At 40.6% G+C, this 13,238-nt stretch overlaps 1 protein-coding gene across 2 annotated transcripts in view; it reads left to right on the forward strand.

The window, feature by feature from the left end:
- The window catches only part of plxna3 (plexin A3), a 132,580-nt gene that overhangs the window by 59,273 nt on the left and 60,069 nt on the right, over positions 1–13,238 (forward strand). For both annotated transcript variants that reach the window (XM_020051967.2, XM_034295976.1), the window contains 2 exons: positions 584–724; positions 8,836–8,936. In XM_020051967.2, coding sequence (XP_019907526.1) covers positions 584–724; positions 8,836–8,936 — 242 coding nt within the window. The remainder of the gene's footprint in view (positions 1–583; positions 725–8,835; positions 8,937–13,238) is intronic.

Raw genomic sequence — 13,238 nt, forward strand, 5'->3', positions numbered from 1 at the left:
TTTACGAAGCCAGCGCCGTGTTCTAATTATCAGTGTGAGGAAACAGAGAAAGTGGTAATGATGAAACAGCGGGGATTGTGTGTGTGTGTGTGTGTGTGTGTGTGTGTTACTGTTTGTGTATAGTAAGCATCATAAACATTTGATTCATCTTATCTTTTCACTGATCTTACATATTGATACAATTCCTCCTCGTCAGCCCCCATACTCACATACATATTCAGAATGCCTATAAATTCCTTAACTAGGTCAATGAAAGAGCTAAGGATTTGTGGGAGAATTTTGGCATAGAGTACCTATCAAAAGTTTGGACACACCCATTCAGGTGAAGTGTGTCCAAGCTTTTAACTGGTACCGTATGTTGTGTGTGGTTAAAAAACTAAAATAAAATATATTTTCTATTGATAAACCTTGGCCTCTAACACACTTTCAGAATGAATCCAGGCCCTGGAGAATGTTCCCTACATGCAGTTTGGTGCACAAAAATTGCCTGCTTGATGTGAAAATGTCATGACTCATGAAATAGTAATTTGAAAGAAATCTGAAATTATTTTGCAATTTATTTGAGTGTCTCTTTCTTCCTCAGATCCGAGTGGACGGCATACCTCCCCCATCTCAGAGTGCTTTGCTGTATGAGACTGTTACAGTGGTTGAAGGGAAGCCTATTCTGCGTGACATGGTCTTTAGCCCTGACTATCAATACATTTACCTTCTGAGTGACAAACAGGTGGGGAACCCAAATGCACGCACCTACAACATACAGTACTGACCACCAAAGATTATCCATAGTTTATTTCTTGGATTTGAGAATGGAAAATTGACTTTTCCTCTGTAGATTGTTCAAGCATTTATACATTCTACAAAAACCTCAAAATGCATCTTGAATTAACCATTACAATGTTTAATAGAAATGTCTGCATGTCTCTGACTGATGTAGTTCTTGAGATTTTCACTTTTTGTTGCTAGGCTCCATTCATAATGCATGTGAAAACATTTGTTCTGCACTACGACGACCTATCTTGGCTGTAAAAAGATACATTTGTTAAAAGGAATTGAATTAGATCCAGGCACTGTCAACAGTCTACTTTGTTTGGAAATCCAACCGGAATTTCAGTTATGTTGTTTTAACATCTGCGTGACAGGAAGACAGAATATGAAACATCAGTTCAACGTCTTTGAATTCTACCTCAGCTGGTTCCCAAAAAGGAAACCTCGGGGATGTTTCTCCATAGAGAGCCTTGCAGAATAGCTCTATTCTAAGGGTTCTTATTGTGAAGCTGAGGATGGGATAGGAAGGTTAACACACCAAGTTCCTCTGCAGCTGACTAGAAGAGAGCCTATACAGTACATACAGCTGCACATAATAACGATTTTGGTACCCTGCATAATAAATCTGTCAGAGGATATTTGTTTTCTTCTGAATTGAGCACTTCATTGAAAGTAACATTGAATTGCTGATGTTGTACAGTTCTGAAAAAGATTTGATCTTTAGCCTTTTCGCTTTTTACTCACAGAATGCAATGTAAGATAAAAAAAAAATGAAAAGAAACAAACAGAAAAAGAAAGGGAAAAAAATATGGTCTTTTGATTCGGGAAAAGATCTGCATAGTCGAAAATGAGGAGATATGAATTTGGTGCAGTGTTATATAAAGCTATAATCCAGAGTTCCCGTTGAAGAGTTGTTAGATAGAGAATGATATTAGAGAGAAGTGGAGCATGATCAAAGGAATAGAGCAGCCCCTCTCAGGGGTGGGATGGCCACAAGGACAGCAATCACTGAGGAGAGGAGGATCCCCTATGGCCAGAATTAACAAATGGAATCTGATAGAGGGATAATGGCACCTCTCTGTGCTGCCTAGCTCATTCACTCAAACAATGGGCTTACTCATGCATGCGGGAGTAAAACCACATGGGTCGGCTCCAGATATTGATATTTCCCATAATGATTAAATGTGAGCCACTCCAATGCTTAAGCGTGTGTCAACTGATTCCCAATTGATTTGTTTTGTGTACAGGTTTTTATTAAGAGCTATTTATCTGGAACCTATTAAAGAAAAGGCATGTGGAGTAAACCCTTTTCTCATCTGTAAAAACACAGAAACAGTTGGCTGAACTCACTGTGAATTTTGCTTACTGTACAGTAAGTGCCTTTTCCAAGCCTGCCTCCTGCTTATGTCTTTAGCTTTTATGAAAGGTGAATGAATTGCAGAAGGTAAATAATAAGCAGCACTGACCGGCAGAGCATTGCGGGGGGAATTGAATATTCGGGTGCAGAGGTTGGAGCTCAGACCCATAAAGACTATCTTGCTTTAGGTCTTCACAGAGGTATATACAGTGGAACATATGAACTCACTCAGGTTTTCACACCAGCCCACATGAAACTCAAATAGATGTGTGGCAGTTAACAATGCTATATTTAAAGCACTAACTAACAGCACTGTGCAAACTGCATGTAGAAAGCCATACTATAGACTTGGGGCAGAGGATTGTGAAGCAGCTTCAGTGGTTTGGTGGTGGTTTGTTTAAGCGCTGGCGCAGAATAAATTAGCATGGAACAGCAAGCACAGTGCTCTGCATAGCACCTCACCCACCTAGCGCCTGACTATCTGACACTAGAGGCAGAGGGCTACTCAGGGTTTATCAGCAGGGCTCTACATTTATTAACAATATCAGTATCACAGAGCAACCGTACTTTCCTTTCTTTCTATGCCATAAAATGTTACTGGGTAAAGTTGGCAGGTTGTACAGTAAGACTGCATTACATTGGGGAATAAAAGCTCAATTTCAATTGATCAAATGTTGCAGTTTATTTGCAATGTAGATCAAAACACTTGGTTGAACTGTTGAAAGAAATCATGGAATTGGAATAAACATCATGACCGCACAGTGCCGGCGGAAGGCTAGGAAACCATGGCAGCTGCTCTCAGTAGATGTGGGACAGCTGATTGTAATGAATACGGGGGAATACAGCGTACTGGTTTCAAGCACAGAGCATAGAATATGTTTTTACTAATAATGCAGAGGAGGAAGTGGGAAGCTTTGTGGATCGGGACGGGCAGCAGGTCTAACACTGGGAATTCAAAAGTACAGGCTGGGGCTAGACTAGGAATCGGAGTCAAAGGTAAATCAGGCAGAAACAACTTGGAACACGAATATCCAAAAACTGCCATAATTCCCAAAACAGGGCTTAGTAGAGTTGTAGTGAAAACAAACAATACCTCACAAAGGAAAATGTGCGGTGGGTGGGGTGGGGGTGGGGGTATGGGCAATTCGTGCCCCCTCAGTTGTTTCCCCATAAACATAGCTGATCGTATATGTTTGACCCAGTCCAGTCAGGCTGATGAGAATCATTTGAGTGAACGGGTGACTAGAATTCAGGTGATTGTGATCTGAGGAGTGAGTTGCATTCAAGGGGTTGGTGGCTTGGTTGAGGTAGTGAGTTACGTTCAAAGGATTGGTGGCTTGGTTGAGGTAGTGAGTTACGTTCAAAGGATTGGTGGCGTGGTTGAGGGAGTGAGTTACGTTCAAAGGATTTGTGGCGTGATCAAGGGTCTGAGCTGGAGGTAGACCTCACGCTGATGCAGAGATATAGTGGTTCTTAAAAGTGTTCACCCAGAAAATAGAGTTTCTGCCAATGATCAACACAAAAGTCCATAATGTCAGAGCGAATTAGTAAATTGTTCTAAATGAATTATTATGGCAAGGCAGCCATATTTTATTACTAACCTCTCAAACACATACTCTGCTGATAATCTGCATTGCCTTCTGTAGGATTTCTGGGCTAATCTGTGAGCAGGATTGGAACCCTTGCAATGACACCGCTAACTGTGGGTCAGTGTATTTATTCAGGAGTCCCTCTTTTAACTTAGATTATATTATATATTACTGAATGCATCAGTGCTTTTTTATCTTACAGATAGAAAAGATTTGGGCAATAATTCACAGCATGGCCAATTTGCTTAGTATTAAAGGAGTGTAACTTGATCCAAGATAGCTACCCATAAGCCCAGGTGACATTTTCAATAAGTCATCTAGTGTTTAAAGGCTTGAAATGTTTACTAACACTGTTGTTATTAACATTGACTCACTGCAAAGGCAAGATCCTCAACTGGTGTTCAGAACCAAATACAGTAGGTGCTGTATAATGAAGTGAACCAGCAGTTACTCTTAAGACTAGCAGAGTCAATTGAGTAAGTTTGAGTTTAAAATGTAATTCATAGATTTTTAAGGTCAAATTGAAAAGTTCTGCAAACTCTTTTAAATTAATTACTACTCTAAAACTGAAATAAGTAACTGCATAAGGAACTGTAGCTAATTTCAGCTATGACTCGCCTGAATTATCTGTGGTGCTACCAATTGTTCAAAGAAGACACATAATTAGTTGAATGGATTCCACCTGTGTGCAATACATTTTTTTCATGATTTCAGGTTTAAAGCACCTGTCTCAGGGAGGTTCCACAATTGGTTAGTACAATTTCCAACAAAAATTATGTCATTAAGACAAAGCAAGATTCAAATCAAATCTGGAGTAATGTTCTTCAAAAGTACCAATCAGGTGTAGGATATAAGGACATTCTCAAAGCACTGAATATCCTCTGTAAAATCAAAACTTCTAATCTGACTAGAACAGGCTGTCCTGAAAAACTGAGTATTCAGTCGAGAATGACACTAATCAGAGAGGCCATGAAGAGACCTATGGCAAATGTAAAGGAGCTAGAGTCATCCACAGCTGAACTTCGAAACACTGAGCATACTGCAACAATAGCTAGGGCACTTCACAAAGGTGGCATTTATGAGTGTCAAAAAGAAAGGAACTCACACCATATCTCGGCTCGTGTTTGTCTGAAGGTATACTGAGACCAAGTGGAAGAAGATTCTATGGTCTAATGAGACCAAAATATAGTTTCATGGCCTGATATGTTTGGTGCAAGCTTAACACCGCACATCCTCCTGAGAACACCAATCCCAACCATGAAACATAGTGGTGGCAGCATCATGCCATGGGGATGCTTGGCTGCATCAGGACCTTGACAGCTTGTGAAGATGGAGGGCAAAATGGATGCAGCAAAGTTGAGGTTGATTAGTGGTTGATTAGTATTTTTTTATCCTTTTTGATTACACAGAATGTGGAAAAAGCCAAAGGGGATGAATACGTTTGAGAGCCACTGTATTTGTCTTCCAAAGCATGTCTGATGCCATTCTAGTTCTTATAACACTCCAACTAACGCTCGATCCAATCCAAGAAATGTAGACTTATACTTGCACTTCAAGGAGGCAAGACAGCCACGTTTAATTACTAAACCCCCAAACACAGACTGTGCTGGTCTGTTGCACTGCCTTCTGTGACATCTCTGGGCAAATCTGCAAGCATGATTCAAACCCTTGTTTTGCAATGACACAGCTGTCTGCCGTCAGTGGGTTTCTTCAGGGGCCCCTTGGTGCACTCATTTTTAACATTATATTACCGAATTCATCACTATGTCATTGCTTCTTAAATACCTTTTAGATAGAAAACAAAGTTGGCAAATAATTCACATTCTGGTCAATTTGAAAAGTGGTTAGTATTAAAGGGGTATATGCCTCTCTCCACAATAGCTACCCATAAGCCCAGGGTGACATTTTCAATAAGTCATCTAGCGGTTAAAGGCTTGAGAACACTATTGAACTGACCCACTCTACTGACTCACCGTGAAGGCTAGAGGTTCAGCTGGTGTCACAGAACCAAATACATTGAATGCAGTAAAATTAATTGCACCAGCAGAGTTTCCTTAAGATTTGAAGCACCATGCATCATTTAAAATGTGATACATGTGACTTATCCATCGATAACCTTTCATAAATAAGCCTACATATTTAACAAATGCACTACATATAGTTAGAATATCAAAATCACAATCATAGTGTTACAATCAATGTTAAGAAGTCATTTTCACCTACAGTGTCACATATGGGAAAAACGTTTCCTATATATGTTGGGAAAGTGCAAATGCAATAATTTTTTGGAATACTACAAATGTGCTGCAAAATTACATTAATTACAAAATTACAAAAATATCACTACTCCTTCTTGAGCATTAGGCAACAGATATTGTAACATCCAAAATTAAAACAGTATTAAATTGTCTTCTCATTTACACCTAATTTAGTTCTTAAACAACTGAACAAAAGGAAAATCTAAATAGATTATATGGGTATCCTCATGACTTAGGGCCAATTCCCACTAAAACAGTTTTATTGAGATTAACAAGACTTGCCAGAAGATTTGCCTTTTTTTTAAAATAATTTAAATTAATGAAAATCAAAATGTCACCTGTCACCTTCTGTGGAAACAGACAACCTATCTGCTACAGAAATGTATCCCTGCAGTGTGAATACATGAACGGTGACTCAAGAGGAATTGGTTCAGATGTTTATGGACACTTCCTGCATTTGACATTACTGACACAAGTTATCTAGCTACATATGTTAGCTCTCTTCTTACACCAACAGTTTGCTTGAAAGAATGAGCTTGTTTCACACACTTTTGTGTGTACATCCATTCAGCAAGAGGCAGCTGTTGAAAACTCATGTTAGCTAGCTAGTTACTTACTAAGCAATTTTAGCTAACTAGCTAACGTTTACATTTTCAAACTAGCATCCAATGAGATTTGAACCCACACCCCTGGTTTAGCAACATCGTGGTAAAAGATCTTAGCTACCCAGGACCGTTGAAGATAAACACGCTGCCATTTTGCTTATTTGTCAGGATGCAGAGCCTGCCATAGTTGCTGATGATGAAAATGGAAGACTTGGTATGTTATATATTAATAACACAAATATTCCTTAATGTGGCAAGATTGCACTAGTACCTCTTGTTGACAAATAGGTGTGAACCCTACATTTTTGGGTTTGCAAAAATGTCTGTTTGACAAACCACATTTTACATGTACAAATCAGGTCTCGCCTTCCAACTTGGGTGCTGACATAGATCGGCTGCCTTTTTGTTGACACAAAGAGCCTACTGCCAATCACAAATTGTCAGTCAGGCTAGTGTGGATTAAATCAACGTTGCTATACTGCATGGAGAGTAGGAAACAGACAATGGAATCAGCTGTCAACATATTCAGTTATGTACAGCCTAATAGTATATACATTTGTGTAACTGAAGTGATTTGGTAAAATACAACAGTAAACAGTTTATCTTTCTTAAATTATTTAAATCAGAGTACAGTCATTTAGCAGCCACGCATACCCAGAGGAATGTATACAAGAAATTAGGATTAGGTGCTGTGCTCAAGGGCACCATGACAGTTAGCTTAGCGCAATTGCTGGAAGTCTTTGGTAGGCAATAGCCAACTCATGTTGAGCTTCTACCAAATATTGCTTTCTATGCATCTCTATGCACCAAACAGGGGAACATTCAATAATGGTAATGCATAGGACACAGTATCTGCAATAGGTATCATAGTTTGTACGGTATTTACAACCAATTAATTCAGATTTAATCTTGATTCCAGACACATTCGCATTGATTCATGAAAGGTCTGGTGGAAAACTTTGACCAATGTGACCTTTAATAAAGCCATGAGAAAACCTCCGATAACTGAGTTTACTGACCAATTATCTCCCACAGCACGTTACCCCCACGTTTTCTGCTGTAAAGCACCAATCACCATGTTTTAACATTTCTTTTGGACAGCTGTTTGAACACCACTCTTGAACACCTTGTCTCTCTTGCACTGACTCATAGCATAACAAGGCAGTTTTTGCTTGAGTAAATGTTGTTCATTATTGATAATAAGGTGTTGTAGGCTGTTAGCTGGTAGTATGAAGTCAGACTCTGTCTAAACGGGTTTTAGTAGGTGTTCAGGTCATGTGTTTAGTTGTAGGATGGTTTGCAGATAAAAATAGTCACCTATCCTCTTAGTATGATATAATCATTGTGTTATATAAAGAAAGATTATCACATTCATAGAATGTTTATTACTATCATGCTGTCACAATGGTGGTGGAGAGGAGGAACCAGGCGCAGGCAGTGGGCCATGGGTTGTGCCATGACCAGAATGTGCCATGACCCCCCCCCCCTCGGGCAACCAAGAGGTTCCCCTCGGGTACCCCATAAGCCCCCCTAAAAAGATTCTGGGGAGGCCTCTGGGGCTCTGCTGGATGAGGTAAGGGAGTGGGCCGTGTGTTGGTACCCCCTGGACCTCAGGGAAGGTCGGGACCAGCTGGCACAGAACAGGGTCCCACTTGAGCACCCCCTCCGTAGCGTCCTCGGCATGCTCCACCTCCGAGTCGTCCGCTGAGAGGGAGTCCGATCCCCAGTCTCCCCTCCAGGTGTACTCCCCTCTCGTTGGCAACATCAGAGGGGAGTAGACAAAATAAGCTCGGAGACGCCGATACTCCCCCTCTGGCGTATTTGGGTCGGTTATTCTGACCCGATGGTGGTGGAGAGGAGGAACCAGGCGCCGGCAGAATCACATTCGAAAGTACATTTAATAGAAACAAACACAGAATACAAAACGAACTGGAAAGTAAAGGGACTGAAGTGAGTAACCGGCAGGTGGGGGGAGCCGAGGAGAAACATTTAAACACATACTAATGACTTAATTGGGACCTGGTGTTTGTGATGATTGCAGACAAGACAATGAACGAGTCCAGGGTGAGTTCGTGAAGTGACGGGAACCGGGAGTGCACGGCACGATGCTGCTGATCAACACCGTACCGTGACACGTTCTTTCTAAAACTATATATGACTAGATTCAAATGGTATCCATGAGTTTGTCTTAACTCTGGTTAAGTAGGAAAACCTGACATGTCTAAATATACCTTAAGCTAAAGCTGTGTTCTGTTCTGCAGGTGACCAGGCTACCTGTGGAGAGCTGTGGCCAATACACTACCTGCAAGACCTGTCTAGGCTCTGGAGACCCCCACTGTGGATGGTGTGTCCTTCACAACAAGTAAGTAGACGACTTTACATATGCACTTGTCTTCTCTGTGGATAGATAAATGGATTGGGAAAACAAAAACACGTTTGGTTTGTGTGATCAAGTTGCCTCAGCTGATACGAACTGTAAAGTAATAAATAGATTCCGGAGCTGCCGCACAGATTTCCAAGGTGACATTTGATACTTATCAAAGTGAGAATAATGAAGGCTCTGTTAAAAACCAGGATGGCCAGATGCTGTTGGAAAGTAACAGTCTTGCAGCAATACATCCAGTTTAGTATTAACTTTTAATGGCACCGCTGAGAGGTCTGGGATTCAGCCCAGCTAGCGGGAAGCTGCCTGCTGCTGTCAACAATTCCACCTGGTCGCCCTGGTCTGCTCAACTCAGGAAGTGACAGGTGACAGCTGCCCCAGATGTGCTCCTTCCTGTTGACCCCTTGCCTGACCCCTGGACTGACCCCTGGGCTGACCCCTTGGCGGCAGATGGCAGGGGCTCAGGAAATGTCTGGGTATTGCTGGCCTTCTGCCACTTCTCTCTATCACTCCTTCACTTGTCGTCGGGTACATTTTTCCTCTATTTCCACTGTAGATGAATTTGACTGGAGACGTCATGAGAAAGTGCTGTGTTCAGTCACGGAGAGAAGGGGAGCCTGCAGAAGGACAAACATGTGTGGCTACATAATATTCTCTTTAATGTCTTTAGTTTGATGGCCGCAGTATGGAGAGGCTTTCTTAGACATAGGGCAGGACTAGAGGAAAAGTTACACTTAAGGTGGTGTAGTGAATATCAGGCAAATGTAAGCACATGTCTTCAGTATCTACCCATGGATTTGATCAGAATTATAGACAGTTGTGAAATCATCTCATTTTACTAAGCCTGGTTTCAGCGGTTAAGTATTGTTCACTGTGGTAATGTTCAGAGATAACGTCCAGAGGAAGTTGGTTCTGTGTAGCTTAATGGTTAGAGCACGGCGCTTGCATTTGCCAGAGGTTGTGGGTCCAATTCCCACAGTCGGAAATGTACGACCACACTATTGTAAGTCACTCTGGATAAGGGCGTCCGCTAAATGACTGAAATGAGAAAAAGAAAATGATGAAGAAAACATACCTTTTCTGAGCCAAACACCTAAATGACAACCATTTTAAAATGTTTCATTCAGTCCTTCACACTTCTCCCAGCCATCCATACCTAAATCACCTTTAATTAAGATTTGAATCTTGGACTGATGATGGAATAATTAGCATAGCATTTTGCCGAAGTAGTTTGAAAATGACATTTGTTTGCATATTAATGCGGTATTCCTGAAAAAATGACACGACCTTGTGACAACCACTGCACAGCGCAATTAGTGTGAGATCAAGCAAAGCGCAGAAAAGATTGAATGGCTAAATTGGGCCTGATTCACCCGTCTAACCTCTGTTCCTCTCTGGTGAAGCATCATCCCAGCATGGGACACAATCGTCTTCTATATCCACTTGTTCACTTTTAAGTGGCTTCAACTTGCTGTCTGCCAGGACTACTTGAACCCCTATGATGCTCAGAGGAATTAAGGGAAGGTGATTGAGTCAGATTGAGATGGATGACTGACCTACTGTATTCAGACGGTGGGACAGCAGACATACTTTGGTCAGTTGCTTGGTGGAATCTGAATTGTCATCTCTCTCTCTCACCGTTGAGACCCATGAGAAGCAGAGAGCTGGGCTTTGTTTGTCCTAGCAGGATGTAGGCCAAGCCAGACAACCTCAGACTGCTCATTCATGTGCAGGAGGCAGCTCAAATTACTGGGATGACTCGCTTCTCTGTACAAATACTGACATTTCAGCCCAGTCAACAAGGCACGTTTTCGACAGCACACACTTTACTTGCTGCTCAACTTTAGATTGGGTTTCATTTTTCAGATTTCTGACTGGACAAATAAAACTGATGGTTGTTTAATCGTTAATATTACCTTTTCAAGGCAAGTCATGCTAAAGTGAATGTTATAATACAGTGTACTGACCTTTATAAAGTTTTTAGTTTTGGAGTTTGTTATTTTGAATCTTTAGCTTTTTTTGGTCATGTGGTACTTCAGTTGTATTACATATTACTTCAGCTTGATGTAACTTTTAAGAACTAATTCAAGGCAATTATTAATTTGAACACACTGCTTGAAACGTTTGAAGGCAATATGGTGTAATTTGTTTTATATGAAACAGGTTGTCAGCATTGTCATGTGCTCCTCTGATCTGTAATGTCTGAATTTAGGCTATTATCATTTTACTGTTATGACACATATCGGGGTAATACTCTATAAAAGGATGTAGTGAAATATTGTGGTTGTTAAAGCTTGATTCTTAGTCTGTATTGCCAGAGCTCTCCTTCCCTTAAGAAGATGGGTTGCCATGAGAGATGGCTGTTCAAAAACACCCCCTGCCAAAAATACTCTCGTTTGGGGGACTAGCTTTGACCTGCTTCCCTTTCTTTTACTCGTTGTCTCGGCTTTGTCTGCTTTTCCCCCAGGGCTATTTAGCCTCTAGCCATCATGTTAGTCGAGCCAGGGTAGAAGAGGGAAAAAAACAAAGTGCACCCTGGGAAATGGTCTGTGTCCATGGCAACAAGAGGAAACTGGAAGATGGATTTGCAGTATGATTCAAATCAGGATTATTTAGTGATATATCTGCTAATGTATCTGTTAAGGGGGGCATTGGTGAGGATGTCACATTTGCGTTTATCTTGTGAAAACGTTCCCTAATCACGAGACTTCATTAATGTTCTATAAATGGTGAAATCACAGCAAGGACAGCAAACCATCATATGTCAGTAGCTTTTCAGTTATTAATGTAAAGTGCTCATTGAATGGTGAAAGTACCTCTGCGTTGTTTTAAATAAGACTGAGATTGTCAGGGTATTTTTATTATTAGAGAATAATTCAGAGCAACGGGTATTGAGGAAGACAGGTTTGTGTCATCAATAAAGTGAATCCCATTGTTTAGCCTAGCAAAGACCCCCAAAAGTTATAAAAATCCTTTAGAACGGTGGAAAACCTATTCACCTACATCTGCTACCGATATACATCCATTTGACTTGAAGAATGTACTTTCTATTCATTTTCATGCTCAACCCTGTAAAAGTAATCCTCTGCCTTGGGACCCCAATAATGGAACCAGCTTCACCAAGCTAGGATACCCCTTCCTATTTTCACAAAACCTCTGAAACCCAAATGTTTAAGAGCATCTAAAATAATTCCAATACATTTTATAATGGCGGTTTTATCAAGAAAAGTGCTTCTATTTCTATTGGATATGTGACTGTTTGGGTTGCCTGTTGGTTATTTAATTGCATTCTATCTGGCTGACCGCTCCTTCCAGTTAGCGTAAAGAGGATCTGGTCTTCACCAAAGCTTGGTTCTAAGTTCTTACTCTTTTTTTTCTCTTCCCTCTGTCCCTGCTAACATTTCTCTTGATTGTCCACCACCTCAAGCTCAACATCAACAAGACTTAACTGGCTACTCTTCCTCCAGTGGAATCCTGTCTGCCCCAAGACATCATGTTTGACAATTCCACAGTAGGGCTGCACGATTTGGCTAAAATATTGAATTGCAATTTCTTTGACAAATATTGCAGTTACAGTTACGATTTGCGATTTTCAAACATAAGTGCAAACAGCTTAGATAATCTCTCATAAAATAGAGATAATAGCCTGCATAATGTGAATTAAAATCAAGTTAATGTTCAGTGTTTTTTATTTTACACTTACTGCCAATTTGAAAGTGAAGCCTTTGTCAAACTATTTGTTTAATTGCTCATTTAATGCAAAGGTGTTTGCTATGTTTGTGCCGTTGCCATAGCTGGTTAGGCAAAATGTCTCAACCCTTGATGTATATTTTCTCCCATATTAAGTTTGTTTGTAGGCACTGACATTGAAGCCGAAACTTTTAATAACCATGCTGTTGTGCATGTGGGACAATATATCTTGGTGTCACTCGCTAACTTGAAGCAGATGTCTTCGCTAGCAGTGTTAACTTAAACAAAAATTTTAAAACCATCAAGTATTTAACCAAAATGTGTCCAGGTATTTTAGTAATCTACAAAAATACTACAGCACTGCAAGAATAACAATTATGGACACACGATGCATGCCCGTTGGTTCACATGAAGCGCATATCATTTGCACGTCAGTATCACAATTACGATTATATTTTGATTAATTGTGCAGCCCTACTCCACAGTGTCTCCCTCCTTGGTGTGACCCTAGACAATACTCCTGCAGGTTCATGTTCTACAACATTCATATAGTATGAACTGTGGCACAGGCATTAATCGAGGCACTTGTCA

The sequence above is a fragment of the Esox lucius genome, chromosome 12 (assembly GCF_011004845.1).
Source record: "Esox lucius isolate fEsoLuc1 chromosome 12, fEsoLuc1.pri, whole genome shotgun sequence".
NCBI lineage: Eukaryota > Metazoa > Chordata > Actinopteri > Esociformes > Esocidae > Esox > Esox lucius.